This window comes from Numenius arquata, chromosome 3 (genome assembly GCF_964106895.1).
Source record: "Numenius arquata chromosome 3, bNumArq3.hap1.1, whole genome shotgun sequence".
In the NCBI taxonomy this organism is placed as follows: domain Eukaryota; kingdom Metazoa; phylum Chordata; class Aves; order Charadriiformes; family Scolopacidae; genus Numenius; species Numenius arquata.
The window spans coordinates 19,575,937-19,592,495 of NC_133578.1; the positions used below are offsets into that span (position 1 = coordinate 19,575,937).

The 16,559-nt window shown below is 38.2% G+C and overlaps 2 protein-coding genes across 2 annotated transcripts in view; both read right to left on the minus strand.

Moving 5' to 3' along the window:
* Positions 1-3,039, minus strand: part of LOC141463368 (dipeptidyl peptidase 4-like) — a 40,049-nt gene extending 37,010 nt beyond the window's left edge. Inside the window, exons 1-2 of the mRNA XM_074145721.1 lie at positions 3,034-3,039; positions 2,873-2,957 (exon numbers count right to left, since the gene is read on the minus strand). Coding sequence (XP_074001822.1) covers positions 2,873-2,957; positions 3,034-3,039 — 91 coding nt within the window. The remainder of the gene's footprint in view (positions 1-2,872; positions 2,958-3,033) is intronic.
* Positions 3,040-8,409: 5,370 nt separating this feature from the next.
* GCG (glucagon) lies at positions 8,410-15,523 on the minus strand. Its single transcript, XM_074145925.1, has 6 exons — positions 15,426-15,523; positions 14,865-15,026; positions 13,980-14,033; positions 12,241-12,378; positions 9,944-10,087; positions 8,410-8,909 (listed from the first exon to the last, which is right to left on the minus strand). The coding sequence occupies exons 1-6, from the start codon at positions 15,521-15,523 to the stop codon at positions 8,885-8,887; spliced, it is 621 nt and encodes a 206-aa protein (XP_074002026.1). The 3' UTR covers positions 8,410-8,884.
* Between the last annotated feature and the right edge of the window lie 1,036 nt (positions 15,524-16,559).

Consider the following 16,559-nt stretch of genomic DNA (forward strand, 5'->3'; position numbering starts at 1 on the left):
CCCCCCGCTTTAAGGCTGTTTATGACTTGCTCATGGCAGCAGAATGATACTAGATATGGCACTGTTTCCTTTCTGCTCTCAGCATTGACCACTCTTCCTCTCACTCCTGGCCTTCCTGCCCAGCTGGCCCTAAGAAGAGCTGCTATTAGAGAGCAGGTAATGGTGTATGCCACTGGATGTTCCAATTTGCCTTTTGCATGGAAAGTTACACGAGAAAAAAAAATGGGAGAAGCATAAGTAAATGGGTAAGTGAATTAGGGACAGAGAACATTTTTTTGAAAACACTCATGCTTTACGGCTTGCTTAACCGCTTGCTACTGTAGTCACCTCTTGAATAGCTCCTCAAAGCATAATAATGCTTTCATCAACAGACTTCAAATACAAACCCCAAGGCTGTTTTGAGATTAAACTGATGCAAGCAGCCCCATGTGATTATTAAACATATAATAAGGTGGCAAAATAAGCAGTGGGTATACACAATAAGTATAGAATTTTGTAACAGTCCTGGCTGAAGACCCTCAAGGTAAATACTGAAGGGCTGCACCCAAACTTAGGAAACCCTTTTGCAAATTTAAGTCTGCAGTATTACCCCATGCTAAATGGCTGAAAGGGAAAAATCAGAAGTTCCGCTTGCCAGGCCTACAGTTGAGCCAACAAATCACAAGTCCTCTGGAGTGGCAAAATTTCACAACCTTTCACAGCACCGGAACCCATTTATCAAACTAATTCCGTGCTGCATGATTTCTTATGAAACGAAAATACACTGAGAAGCGTGGTGGGGAGAAGTGCAGTAGGCTGAAGGTAAGAAATCCAAACTCAAAATTATGTATGTATATTAATAATCATTGTTTTCACTCCCTGCACAATGCTTGAACCACTGGGAGGAAATAAAGACTTGCTTGCAATTACAGTGCCTTTTATCAGAACAGACTTTGATTTCACATAGTCACAGTCACATGGGCTACTCCTCCTCCCCACCGCCCCTCAATTTTGCCACCTTTCATTTTGTACATCCAGCACCTGTACTGTCCCAGGAGGCATCCTCAGCTGACTCACATGCCCTGAGGTCATTCATAAAAGCCATATAATAAAATTGTCAGTGATTAAGTGCTCTAATCTATATAGGGGTAATTATAAGTGCACCACCTGTACACTCTCAGCTAACAGAAAACAGTTGTTTAGCACCCTTCAGTCCAAAATTCAAAAGCACCCTGCAGTTCCTGAAATACAATGGTCGCAGTTGTTATTCAGATGTTATGCTGGCCTCATCTGGGAAGCGACAGGAATTCAAGTTTTTGAACTGAGACCTCTCCATCTCAGTCCTTATTTTACCCAGAGGGACCTAGTGAACTACCCTACTGTGCTAGGTAATCTCCCACGCATTAATTTGAGCCAACAGAAAAAAGACTGACACATTACCCTACTCCTTTACGAGCAAAAAGGATGCAAGCCAAGGCATATTCTGTATGACGCCCAACAGAAGCATTTCTTTAAAGTAAAACCTATTTACTATATACTCAATGACTGATTCTAAATTGCAGCCACCTCTACGGCAAAAGGGCTCCTATGCTACAATTTATGAAAGAAAAAAAATAAATTAGATTTTAAGTAAGACGTAGCATTGGCACTAAGGTAGAAAAGCACCAAGTCTTCAGCAGAGTTCAGGCCTAAATACTGAATTCATTCACTAGCTGTTACATCTGCACACATTCATCTGATATGCTATGAAGGCCCTTTCTCTTGCTCTTCCCAGCTTCTGAAACTAAGAGTATTTTCTATCACCTCAAAAATCTGCTTTTTTGAGATAAGTGGCAAAAAGTTGCCCAAAAATAACAGAAAAGAGAGTCAGCATCCACTGATCCAAGTTTTAGCCCAGAAGGTATGTAATTCAGACACCTGGACTTTGAAAATCTAGTTATTAATTACTGAAAAATCTAGTTTTTAATGACTGTGATATTAATCATGACAGAGCTGAATTGCAAAAAAAGTTTAATGTAAGTTATGCCTTATGAGCAGTAGTGACACAAGCACCGCCTCTTTAATTGACATATAGAAAAATCACCAGACATTTCTGTGCACATACGCAATTGCTGCGTTCATTTCTTAACACACTGTGAAGATCAACATACACATCTTCACACTTTTGGGGTGCACCTCACAAACAGCAGACCACCAAAGGTCTCGTCTAGAAAACACTTTGTTTCCTTAGATTTTGCAGTGCTGAATTCTACATATCACAGCTCCTCAGCTGTTAATCATAAGAACACAACTGGAGAGATTAACCTGCAGCTCTGTCCTACCAGCTGGAAGCAATGCATTGCCTGATGAGGATTTAATGCTGTTTCACATTAACATCCAGTGCTGCAATGACAAACTGGAAAGCACAATCCGATCAGAGTCCAAAGACGCACTCCAAGTCTTTTCCTACTCTTCTGACCTCTGTAATTGTGCTGTGTATGTAATTTCACTCAATAACATTAACAAAAGTTGTACAAACAAAGCAAATTAGAGGGAAAAGAATCTTATGTCTTCAATACCCCCTAGAAAATTGGCTAAATGGCATTTTACTGCTGGTTCTAAAGGAAAGGAAAAGAAAATGCCAAAAACGATAACGCTTATAACTAGTATTTTCTCAGCTCACATGGGACTAAAGGGACTTTTTAACTCCCCCCCATCCTTCCAGGTTGAGACACCTTGACGAAGTACCTCCCCGTTCCCCAGAAGCTCCAGCTCTATCAACACTGTTCCCCAAAGCACAAACTTTTCCCAAAACTTTACCCCCCCAGGGGCAGTGGGGGGCCTGGCAGGGGATCCCCCGAGCTCCGGCGGCCGCGGGAAGCCTCTCGGGACCCTCCTCCCGCCAGGGACTTACCGCCGGTGAGCAGAGCCAGGGGCACGGCGATGACCGTGGCGACGACGGCGACCCCCAGGATCCCCAGCAGCCACTTCACGAAGGTCTGCAAGGAGAAGTGCCGTCAGGAGGCAGCCGGGGCTGCCCGTCCGCCCAACAACCCCCCTCGGTCCCTAACCCACCTTCATGGCGCGGTGCAGCGGAGCAGAGCGGCGGGGCCAGCGCAGAGGAGCGCGGCGTGCGGGCGGTGCCGGTGCCCGGGGCGCAGGAGCGGAGCGGGGCGCGGGGGGGCCGGCGGTGCACGGCTCCGCAGCGCTGCCGCTGCCCTCGGGGGGTTTCCCGTGAGCGGCGGGAGGGGGCGGGGGGGGCCGGGGGCGGCAGCCGCTTGCAGGAAGCAGGGCCCGCCGGGCAGCGGGAGCTTGTGCAAGATCGCGGGTTTCCTGCTGGCTCTGCAGCTTCGCCTGTTGTTTGGTGGTTTGATTGTTTGGTGTTGTTTTTTTTTTTTTTTTTTTGAGCCGCGGTTTCTCCTTCAGTTCAAACACCCGGAGCGCGGTGACACGGGTGTACGTTAAAGGGGAGGGACCTTTGACACTGAGAGGGTTTCTGTAGGAAATCAGATAAGGGCCACACAGAGGCCCCAGAAGTCAAATGCCTTCAAACGCTAATGGCAAAGCTCCTCAGGCTTTGATAACACAAGCAGTTACTGTAAAGTTTCTGCTCTTTGAATTTATCTCTCTGGCAATCAAGTCATGGAAAGACTGACAAAATTGCAGGAAGGGCTTACATATATTTCTTTCGTACTGGATCTTGGCATAAAAGAGGGATGGATGTGCATAAAAGAGGGATGGATTAACACTAATTTCTGTGTATAGGTAAATCCACTTCTATAAAGTAAAATCACAGTGAAATGGCAGTCTCTAACGTTACTTTTCAAAGTAGTAGTTTATATATGCTGAGATGCTTGACCAGAGTTTCAGAATGTCTTACAGCTCCACTTAAATATCTAACTGTGCACTTGCTCATCTTACCAACAACAATAAAAAAAAAACCCACAAGCCCCCGTCCTTGGGGTGAATTTTCCTTTTCCCATTGAGTAGGAATCACAACATACGTATAATTCAGCCAATCTGTGCTTTGTTTTCTAAACATTTAAGTAGTGATCATCACTGTGTCTCAAAGTATGGTACAGTCAAATTATCTCAGTGCTGTGATAAAATGCACCTGAATATTACCAAGCTTTTCATAGCCAAGTTGCATCTTAATAATGTTTTGAGAGATTATCTAGAAGGTTTTAATGGTTCTCAGTGGTTAACTAAGACAAAAAGAAGACCTACGCTGACAAAGCATATGCCCAGCTTCTGCTAGCTTCAGTGGGTACACTGAATTTTAAGTACCTTTAGAAATCTGGATTCTTGTATCTAGACCAAAATGTCTAATAATGGACAGTGCCTCTGACTCTGGTCATGCCAGAGAGGCTTATGGGACCTTCAGAACCTTATGGGCTTCAGAACCACCTGAGGGATTCAGTAAGAGTCAATATAGCAGAATATGTTTTCCATTTAGTTGTGATGGTTCCTAGCAGTGATTCTGTGCACATTTGAAAAATCTCAGATTCCTCCTGTCGGATCAAAATACCTGTGGTCCCAAAAAAGATTGTAATGGTTGCGCTTCTGGTGCTCTGTCAGATTGTGTTTTGTGATAGCCTGAGACTTAAAAAGTTGCTCCAGCTAAATATTTCAAATTACTTTATACCATGTTTTGCAATCAGATATATATTAATATGATGCCGAGAGATTAAGTAAATGAATATCCAGCAGTGGCTGCTACACAATAAAGTTGGAGAAGCCATAGCTGTTCATCAAATTGTAGGCTGAACACAAAAGTATTCATAAAGTAGTTGTATAATTAAGAAGAGCTACTTACTAGAAAGAACCAAAACACAGCTTTCAGCCTGAAGGTTGCCAGTTGGTGGGCCTGCCAGATGTGATGTCTCCTTCAGACTATTAGCCTCAGTGAAACTCAAGACTTTGTTAAAAGTCTGTTTATATATTTGAGTCTTTCCTCCAGAAATATTTGGAGAAGTCAAACAGGAAAAAAGGAAAACATAAGGTCTCCCTGCAGGACAAAAAAAAATAATATTGTTTGCGACTAAAATGTACACAGTCTAGTTTACAGGTGCAATAATGTGTTCCAGATGTCTCAATGTGTGGCTATGGGAGACAAAATATGTGCTGGAGAAAGTTTTATACTGATTCAGTGGCTCCCTTCAAATGTGCTGTGAGGAAGAGACGGCAGAACTAGAACTGGGGAGTGTTCAAGTTCTGTTTGACTAAGTGTGTCTTTTGATACTAAATATATTAAAAATGTCTTTTTTTTTTTTCAGAAAAACCTTCTCTTTGTTTCTTTGCATTTTTAGGCTGAAATGGCATAAGGACGGTTTTGTAATTCATCTTTACACTGGTTCTAGTTAGAGGATTGTGAAGAGAGTATTAACAGTAAATCAGGAAAGCAAATGAGAAATAAAAGCCCTGTTTTCTGACGTTATGTCATTGGGACGACCATTGTGGCTAGTAGCGGCTGTCATTCAGTTCTTTCAAGTTTATGTATTTTTCTTTACAAAATTAATTTCCTGGCAATGTAAGATTCTTGCCACATGTTCTCAGAGCACAGTTGAATGGTTGGAGTATCTCAGGTTTCTGTTAATGTTTATTGTATTAATTCCAATTAGTTGCCTTGTTTTGCTTCAGTATGCTTATTTTTACAGATACTTAGGAAATAGGGTGGAAGAGGAAGGCACACCCAGCATATAAAGGACAGTTAATGAAGCAGATAATACTGGGAACACTTTTTAACATAAGGCCACCTGTAAGTTCTAAGCAGCACATGTGCAGACACACAGAGGACTCTAGATACACATGTGAGTTCATGGAATATGGAATTGTAGAAGGTGTACATACGCTATACAGTCAAAACATCTGGGCCAGTGGTACTATTTTCATACAACTTAAAGAAGGTATAAGGTTCAGTTTTCTGGTAGAGTGAAGAAGTCGGCATAGAGTGGATGGAAACAAAAAAATAATTAAGTTTATGCACCATAAACTGCATCTATGATACATTTACAATGTATTTCAAATAAAATGGGACCCATACGCTGTTTTGTAGACTTAAAACTCACACCAGGTGCAGAGGGACATCATAACTGTGCCATCTTCTATAGCACGCCAATCAAGACCTCTCATACACATCAGGGTATGTGATTTTAATAAGCTGAACACAGTTTGGGTTTTTGACTCGAAGATGAATGTTTATGAGAGTGGATGAGGGTGTAGCCCTGTAGGTAATGCTGGTACATGCTCCTGAGCGTGATTCCTTTAAGCAGTCCCACTTCCCTTCCTTTAATTGCTGAGAGCAAATTGAAGCCCCCCTCATACAAGCAGCAGCACACAGGAAATACAATCTACACAATAACTGATAGCTGTTGCTCCATTGCCTGAAGACTTTGAAAACCGTCTATTATTTAAAAGGAATCTTCAGGCCACTCTCTTCCTAAATTTCTCTAGCAATGTACCACCCACAGCATGTAAGGCCTAGAATTATCTCTCTCCCTTACTAGAGTACAAAATTAAGATTAAAACATAAACAGCAATTCTCTCTAGGCTTGAATGCTGCAGCTAGTCTGCCCTCTCTCAGCCTGCAGACATGGGGAGCTATTGTCCAGTAAAGACACTTTTGAAGAGGTGACTGCAGCTTATTTCTCACTATGTTTGTACCACTCACTGAATTCCATCTAGTGTGTATAAGAAATACCCAGCACATACCTCATTTTTGATCCCATATGGACTTGCTCTGTGATTTCAGGATATATAAGTCCTAGTCCTGTTGAGCTAAAACATGTGTTTGGAACTTCTGGAACATGCTCACTTCTGACGAAAGGGTGTCTTTTGAGTCATGATCTAGACTGGGACTCAAAAAATTGGAGGTTAAATAATTTTGCTGTGTTTCAGACAAGCTGCATAATTTTTGAGAAAATAATTTATACCTCTGTTCCTAAAAGTATATAATTTGCAAAAGTGTGGGAAAACAGTATTTTCATAGCTGACAAAGCCATCAAATACAGTGCTGTCAGACACTACAGGAAAATGGATTTGTAACTGAGGAATCCTGTCCTGCAGAGCACTAAATAGTGTGCATAGTGGAACAAAACATTTTAAAGACAATTACTCAGTCTATGGAAATAGAAGAGTTAACTGTTTGTACCATTTCAGCCTGGACCCTGTGGATCCAACTGTGTGTAACAATCTTTTTCAGTTCCAGAAATGCTTGGAACCAAACCACTGTGTACAAATGGGATTAAATAATCAATAAATATGTATACGTTCCTTCCCCCTGCCCCCTTTTTTTAATCCCCAGTGGTATTTTGGATACTACAATGGATTTTTTTAGTGCACGATTCTATTGAGTTTTAATTGTTTAAAGTTGGGATGTTAGAAAAGCTCTCTGTTGCTGTCAAGAAGCTTTTCTAGATGCCAAGTTGGGTATGGTCAGTCCTGATCTGAAATTACAGAATATTGGTTCCTGTAGCACTTTGGGAGGACAATCTAATCTTATTTTTTCAGAAATTGTAGACAGTGAAAGTTTCAGATGTCTCTAAAAAATGAGACACAAAACAATACTAATTATTCCTAGCAAAAGTTATAGGTTCCAATTCTGATTCAACAATGCTTCTGCTTCACATTGACTTCTACTAGATATTTGCTAAGCCTGTTGGCTTTCTCTTAAACCACTTGCCCTTTAAGGACATTTTAATATAGATACCTGGCATACTGCTATTATAGCAAGGGAGAAAAGGGGGTTTGGGGAGTCATCAGAAGAAAGAGGTGCATAACAGCACCTGAAGGTATGAGAGTTGCAGCTAATACCGTACCTACAAAAAGCATGCCCTGGCCAGCTGAGACTATAAGAGTTTGGATTGCTAGAAGCACTGTGATCTGTGAGCGAAGTGTTCTGTCAGCATAATGGAGAAGGCACAGGTTACTGACATGAGTTGTGCTTGTAGGTTACAGTATGATGCTGCTAAATGCAAGAGATGACAGACAAGGTGGTTCTCGGAGAAAGAAGGAAGAAAAGAATACAACACAGATGAGTGACCCCAGGACCATTTAAGTTCGCTTTACTTGGCAATCTTATAAAATTTGAAGAAATTATGTGGCAGTTTCCACTACTAGTGGAGTATATTGCACTTAGTATTTTTCAAAGTTGTCCTCCTGCTTTTGCTGAGAAACAAGAATTTTGCTAACGAAGAACACTTGTCTGTTCTGTCTTTTTTCCCTCTCTAGCTTCATCTTCCTTGATTTCTTTTCCAACTAAAGATAATTCAAAGTTCACACAGCTGTTTTCTGAGAATCATTATGGAGAAAATGGGACAAAACAAAATGTTGTTTGTTTTATCATTCCAAACAAACCACTTCAATGATCTCAGTGACGCTGAAATATTAGAATAAAATGAAATGGAGTGCAAAGAGGCACAAGGGTTATACACATGAAAAGTCAACAGAAAAGAAGCTTGAAAAAATTTATTTAAGGCTATCATTTAATGTCCTTAAAGCTTAGCCTTTTTATAACAAAGGTTTTAAGAGGGATATTCACTTCTCAGGCATTTGTAACTGCCAGCCCCTTATAAATAACACATCTAATTAGTGATTGAATCCTTTGTGTGTAGAAGTCAACTTTTTAGAAAAATAATTTTATCATTAAATATAAATGGAGTTACTCCAGTCCTAATAAATGGAAAATATGAAGATATGGAACTTTCATAGTCTTAAAGCTGTTAAGATAACCATCCCTTAGACAATAGGTTTTCCATATATAAACCTTTGGCAACACTAAACTATAGTACAATTATTTCCTGGCATGCAAGATGACGTAGCTTTGTTACACCCAATGTAAATGACAGAATACAGATTTCAGAATCTCTTAATAACTGGCAGTTGATGCAATGAAGATTTTCATTTATCCCATTTTTATTCTGCGTTTTTACTGGTATTCCTCCAAAAGGTCCCTGGAAAAAAAAACAGCAGAAATTAGGACGTATTATAAATCTCCCAGGATGTATGAAATACGTGTGGAACATATTTTTTCTGTTTAAGAGTTAGCAGATGTTAGTTCCAGAGACCCCTCAATGCCTCTCTCTAATAACAACTTGAAAACAAGTATTCCTAAAGGAAAAGCTTTTGAATAGTTTCTAATAGATTATTTTCCTAAATTGTTTCTTTCAATGCTAAACTGCAAACAAACACAAAAATATTAAAATTTTAATAAAAACTATATTTTAACTATAACTTCTAAATTTTTTGAGACAATATTGGTTGTTTCAGGTTTCCAAGATCAACCAGTCATTTTGGGTGCTTCAATAGTCAAGAGACTAAAAGGAATTAATTTTTACAGAGTGGACATCCAACATTTTAAAAAATCTGGCCACTCACATGTGTCTTGAGTTGGCATTTTATTATTTTTGAAATACTTTGTTAATGTTAACAAATAATTCTTCAATAATAACCTGTTCACAGAGTTCAGATAGAAAATGTTGCTTTTCCAACAGCATTTGCCTATATACAGGCAAACTAAAGCAAGGTTCTTAAATAGCTAGCTTTCAGGAGCTCAGATTACAGTGCCCTACTACCTAAGACAAGCCACAATTTAAGGCAGTGTTTTATATCATGGTCTTTAAAGAATAATCAATTTGGTGTAATTTTACCAACAAATATTTCTGATTTTATAATGCCCGTGCAAATGAGAGTTTTATTTTTCAGTAATTCAATATGACCTCACTTCTGGTAACATTCAGTGGTGAAACTCCCATCAAGTTAAATAGGAAACTATTAAATAGGTTCACCACTGATGCAAAATACAAATTATATTTGAAATGAGTTCTGTTTAGTGTCTTATCCTTGTTCAGCACTGTCTGTAATAAAGTTTGTAATAGTTACAGATATGTCAATAGTTAAGAGAAAAATAAGCAGTATTTTCTGTATGTATGACAAATACATTTAAACCCCCCGTATTTTAAGAATAAGACAATCAAAATTCAGGCACCTTTGGGTAACTTTGGTGTTAATCAGCCATTTTAGGAACTCTTTGGCAGCCATGTCATCAAGGACTTTGTTGATATCACTCGTGAAAGTGCCATCTGCATGTCTTCGGCCCATTTCTTCGGCCACAAGAGCTTTTTCTGGGAAACTTCAAAGGGAAGAAATTATCAAACAATTTGCAGATCAAAACAAACTATTTAAAGGGCCTCATTACAGGATTCTAACACACTACACATTTTCTGTGATTTTAAGGAGTTAGGAGTTGAGCCTGATGTTATGGCTCAGTACAGCAAGATATCAGAATATCTTTTGAGGCATTATTTTAGCAACAGAATAAAGCATGGAAGTCTCCCTTTGTCAGATGAGGACTGTTCCTTCAGGTGAGTCTAAATTCCTCTCTAGCATTTTTTGAAAAAGCTGTACATGCAAAAACATATCTCAGTCTGCAGTGCCTATGCCAAGCAGACTAGGCATCAATAAAACACACAGTAGATTTACCAAGAATCATTATTTAAGAAATATCACAACTAAAACATCATAGTCAAATCTTCATACTTTTTTTTTTCCATTTTAATTGGACTTAAGTCCTAGTTATATATTTACAATTATATTGCATAAGTATTTAGATATTAAGAGTAGCAACTTTTTCGGGGGGTTAAAATAACTGAATTACAACACTTGTATAAAATCTATGTGCTTGTCCACTGTACATTATATATTTAGAATCAGATCCTGATTCTTGCTCTATTGTTTTTTGACTGCTGGAAAACCATTATGCTAAGGGCCTGATTTAGAAAACTGTCCTTTCTTGTTTCATCTCATCAAATACAGGAAGATTTTAATGGGTTCCTTTAAGATGGGCTGATGCTGAAGTACACTGTGTTCTGGGACCAGTGACAGGGAGACTGGTTCTTCTCATGCAATAATTTCAGGGAAGGCTATATAGAAGTTTAACCACAAATAATACTAAATATTGGGAAGCAGAATGGTGGTCTACATTTAATTGTCCATCTAGGTTTCTAATCTCAGTTCGTCATAGCTAGGTTGTAATCTCTCTCTCTTACAAATACTGAAATACCCTATTTCTGTTCATGAAAATAAAACCATGACAGAAAAACAACTGCAAGTCTGAACATCGCTATGAGGCGGCACCAGCCTTTCCCTTCTCTATATAGCTGACCTCATTTATTTAACTCTGTTTTTTCAGGAAATTGTAATTATTTACAAAATTTACTTTTAAGTCTTCCTTGACTACAACACACAATCTTGTCTTACATATTACATTTTATTGTTATTTATTATTTTTATGTAGTGCGAGAGACTTACATAGTACTTTACAGCTGGTATAATATATAATCAGAGGATGCACTGAAATCCCTGCCCCGAAGAGCTTACAGTCAAAAGGCACAAGTAAGTACAGAACGATTAAAAGGTGGGGAGTGGCATGTGCATGTTGTATCTCCTAACCATGCAGAGTTACAAATATGATGAGACAGAAGGTGCCTGCAGGAGGTAAGGTAAGGCCATTTTAAGTGCAAGACTATAATGAAAAAAGATGTGAAGCCATGAGTGAGTAGATGAAGTCAACAGGCTTGAGAAATCTGCAATGAGTATGTGGAGAACAAGATAGTAATGAAAGGAATCAGAGACATAGGTAGGTCAAAATTGAGGAGCACTGCATCCAGCAAACTGTGAACCATTGCAAAAAAAATAGAGGTGTCTTAAAAAGGAATCTAAGTCAGAGTTGTAGTTATTTTGACAGTAGCAACTTGAGGAGACTTTGTGGAGCATAGGAAGAGGGAAAGAAGTAAAGAAGTCATCAGTTACTGCTGGGAATGATCACCAGCGCATGGAGTACAGCTGATGACATTGGTAAGAACTTAATCTTGGAAAGATTGCAGAGGAAAAGATTGACTGTGAAAGGGAAAAAAAGAGAAAGTAATTTAAGATGACACAGACTTGAATCATCTCAATGATACTTAAGGAGACTGTAAGCAATGTTACATGAAGGGGAAAAGGTGGTAGTTAGAGGAAGGTCTGATTTAGTTTTAGATATGTTGACCTTAACTATAACTTGACCTTTTAGAGTGTAACAGCATACTGAACAGGTTTGTTTAAATCTGTATTTGAATGTAATAACTTAAAGTGGTAATCTAACACCCACAGAATATCTTCTATTACAAAAGAAAAACATGAAGTACAGCAAGAATGATCAAAAACACATCAAGGCATTTAATCAGACTTGATTTCTAACTCCAAAAGCAAGGCAAAATTTAATAATATGAATGGATGGATTCTTACTCTCTTCTTCCTCGTCCATTCACTAACCAAGCAATGAACTCTTTGGCAGCTTGACCTTCCAAATAAGAGGTGATATCACTGGTGTAGGTGCCTTCAGCATGTCTCTCGAATTCAGCATGACGCTTGGAGATCGCATTGCTGAAAGAAGAGCAATACTTCTAGGAGCAGACTGCATAATTTTTTTTTAACCTTTATTGATTTATATTTCCCACCCACCAGACTAGCATCTCTTTTTAGGGGAAGGGGCTTTTTTTGCTTCTCAAATTACTCTTGGCATTTTTTTTTTCTTGATATCTTTCAGTTCTGAAGGCATTGTCTGTACTATGCAATACAATTTTGTGCAGAGATGCCTGAACTATTTTTGAACAAATCAAATCAGGTGCTGAAAGCCAATATAGCTCCATTGGAATGGTCTTCTGATAGATTAATTAGCTATGATCAACTAACTGTATTGTATTCTACAGACATACTTTTTGTTACCTCTTGTGTTAACCTAAAAATTTCCATTTAGCCACTCCTACCTTCATCTTCATTATTTCTTAGCCAAACTACTCAGACTCAATTCCTTTTGAATTTACATTTTGAATTGTTTTGTGAATGCCCTTTTAATTGTCATTCTGACCAACTGATAATCTTGGAACAATTTCAAGCTTGATCACCTCCAGTTTAATAAAGACAGTTGCCTTCGGCCTTTCTAAACCTCATTGTGCTTCTTTCTCTGATGTAGCACAAAATTATGTTACACTAGCCCTTAAGAAGGCAAACTGCACTGAGAAGTAGACAGACATATTATGGAATATTTTCCATGAATAAGATCCCTAGCATTTCTATTTCAGAATTTGCTAATTTCTGCCCAATTTTCAGGGCCTCTAGCTCTTACTATTATTTTTTATCTTCTTCGGATTTCACCATTCCTCCTAATTTAGTACCATCTGCACTTTTCATCAGCATGCTAACTGGAATTGTTTGGAACATTTTTAATGAAACATTAATTTTGTTGAGATATGCTGTTTCATTGAAGCTGAAACATTATTACAGATTTGTTACTGATATTGACAGTGTTTTGATCGGAAGGATCTTTGTGATCTGGGCTGTCCTCTTTGGAATTTCTGACAAAAGAAAGAATGAATATAGGTATTTCAATCTGTTTTGCAGTAACACTTACTGGGGTTTTATTTGTTTCAAATTTCAAGCCCTCCCAATATCCCCCAAAAACATTGTTAAGAAACAAAATTCTGGCCTCCGGCAGGTCTTGTGTTCTTCTTTCCTGTAATGGGTGGTTTATGTAACATGGGACTGAGGGCTGAGCATTTTATCGTGTTTTATCAGCTCTCTGCAAATTGGTGCCTGGTCATTTCCCTTTCATTAGCCTTCTCTCTGGTTTTCTTTTCCTCAACATAATGGGGTTTTTTTGCTTCAGCCTTTTTCTATACCAAGTTTTTCTTTTTCTGTTATTCTCTACTCTCCTTTAACACTTGAAATGTCCTTTTTGAAATCTATTCTCATGCTGTTGCATTACTTGAAGCCATTGCACATAGCAATAGAACACAGGTGCAGGAATGAATAAATATCGAGATGTTTCCTCTTTCCTTATAAAAAGCAGGTGCAAGATAATTTCTTTTGATAGGTATTTCTTGGATTATGGTAATATTGTAAATAATACCAGTTGTTTTCTTTCTTATTTAACAGCAAATGAGCTCGAGCTGGTTTAGAGTGACAAGTTGTGGCAACCAGAATACCTTGAGAGCTGGTCCGGGAATTTGTCACTTTCTTTGTCCTCCTGTCCTTGTTGGCTGTAGTGGAATTCCACAATCATTAGATCATTATTACCAGTACATTGCAGAGCATGCATAAACTGATAAGATTTTATTGGTTATTATTTAAATATTATGATAAACAACCACGACTGATAGATGAATATTATAAATAATTTCAGGTGTAAGAATTTAAATTAATACAATATCTAGAAATTGTTACTTTACACTTTAAAGAGTTCCACAGGGATTTAAAAGCATTAATATAATAGATTTTTGTATTCTGTGGACAGATATTCTCTAGAGCTCAGGGCATAGACTTACACACTTTTACATTACTCTTGCTGTCAGCTTGGTGGCTTGTGTTTAATCAAAGTATGTTTTCAGAAAACATGCCAACTCATGCCTTAACAGTATAGTGGTGATATTGGTAAAGTATCCAGTGGTGAAGAAAACTTAAACCTTAACTCCCTTTACACAAATGAAACATCAGGATTGGAGTATGCATAGATAGGAAACATTTATTAAGGCCTGATGATCTAGATCTTTATATTTACATATCTTATTCCTATTGAACTTAATTAACTTACTGAAACAATCTGTACTAAAGAGGCTGAGATAGTCTTTTTAGATGGCATATCAAGTAATATACTGCACTCAATTTATCCAAATCCTGTTGACTGATTTTGCACATATTCCTCGTTTCTAATAACGTATTAACATTGTATATAAATGTTTCTTAAGTACTTTACCTATTTGAAAATTATACATGGTCTGTGATGGGAAGCTGAAATCAAGAAACTGAATTTAGCTAGATTTTTGGCTGTTTCTGTATATGGAGATCTATAGCAATGTGAGCAAAAAGCTTACCCATTTCTTTTAGTGCTCATTAACCATTGCACGAAGTCCTGAGCTCGTCTAGTGTCCAAGTACTTGCTGTAATCACTGGTGAATGTGCCTTGTGAGTGACGTTTAACTTCATTCAGCTGTCTAGATTCATCTAATGGTTCAGACTGGGAAGCTTTGAATGATCTGTGAAAAGTGTAGAACTTGTTAATTGGCAGTGGTTAAAGTACATTCTACAGGTGCATTGACTTTTCTTTTCAAAATATTATTTTATACTCTCACAAAGTAAAAGCAAGTGGCATATTGATCACTAGGTGGCTAGTAAAATGAATCAACATAACAGACTGGATACTGCACAATTACAAGGTCTTCTTGGATAACTAAGGCAGCTATTTGTAATTCCAAAAACTTTTGTGCTATGCTTTGCAATATTAAAAACTTTTGTCAATTCCAATGGTAGATTAAGTACTGTGTAATAGTATATAAAAAAACCCCTATCTTAAGTCATAATAAATTTTGCTTCAAACTGTAAGAAAAAAAAAGTTCAGGCCAAGTGTTTCTAGAAGTTTGATCCAAAGAATTTACCTTGATTTCTCCTCTGTATCCTGAAGAGGATTTTGCCAGCTGCCTTGAACTGTCATTAAAAGGAGCCCAGCAACAAAATAAACACTTTTCATTTTCATTGCCTGTAAAAAACAGAAATAAGGCAACAGAGAAAAATGGAACCGTCTTTACATATGTCTGAATCAATTACATCAAAAAGAGACATCCTTAATGCTGATCTAAACTTGAAGGTATTGGACCCCATGAGGATGAGATCCACGTCCAGGAGATGGAGACTGTAGTGCCTTGGGTAGGCATTCAAAAGGCGCAGTCTCTGTTCTAGAATGCAAGGTGAGCTGAGAGCAACTGCATCCTCACATTCTTTTGTAATACGAAGGTCAAGGTCTGTATCTCCTTTGCTCCATGTTCTGCTGATGCAAAGCATTAGATCTCTTTCTATAATATTGTTTTATTGCAAAACTAGGGTATTGGTGTGTTGTGGTTTTTTTTTTTTGGTTCCCCCCCCCCCCACCTCATTCACTAGAGAAAAAACAAAGAAAATCTCTGTCAAGAGTACTGTCACATTAGCAGCTCCCCATTCTTTAATTCTGGCCCTCTATCTCCTTTTAAAAGTTGTGGGTTGTTTTTTTTTTATTTATTTAAAATAACAGATATTGCAGCAGTAGGCCTCTCAAAGGTCCCTTCCAACCAAGAAGATTCTATGATTCTGTGACTTAAATAATGAGTTATTAATAGGTGTGACTCCTTAGAAAAAAACAACCACCAAACCACACACTGGCTTGTGTTCAATTCATGATGTGTTACGTCAAGTTTTGCTTGTTGCACTATTGACATAATACTTTATTTTTTAATACTTTATTACTTAAGGGCTTCCATTATGGGGCTATATGGGATATACAAGATATGGGGTATATACCTCATATTAATGGTAGTAAACCAAAGCAGAAAATATTGTCTCCCAGATGTAATTCTTATTGTTACAGGTCATCTGTTGGCTTCAACTATGTAACAGAAATGGATACATTATTATATGTTTCTTCCTCATGCACACTGTAGTAGTTTGACCAGTCTCACTCACTTTAATGTGAGATTATTCAGTGTAAACTAGAGTAAGTCTGTGCAAATGCTTTGGTGATCCACAGCCAAGCTGTGACT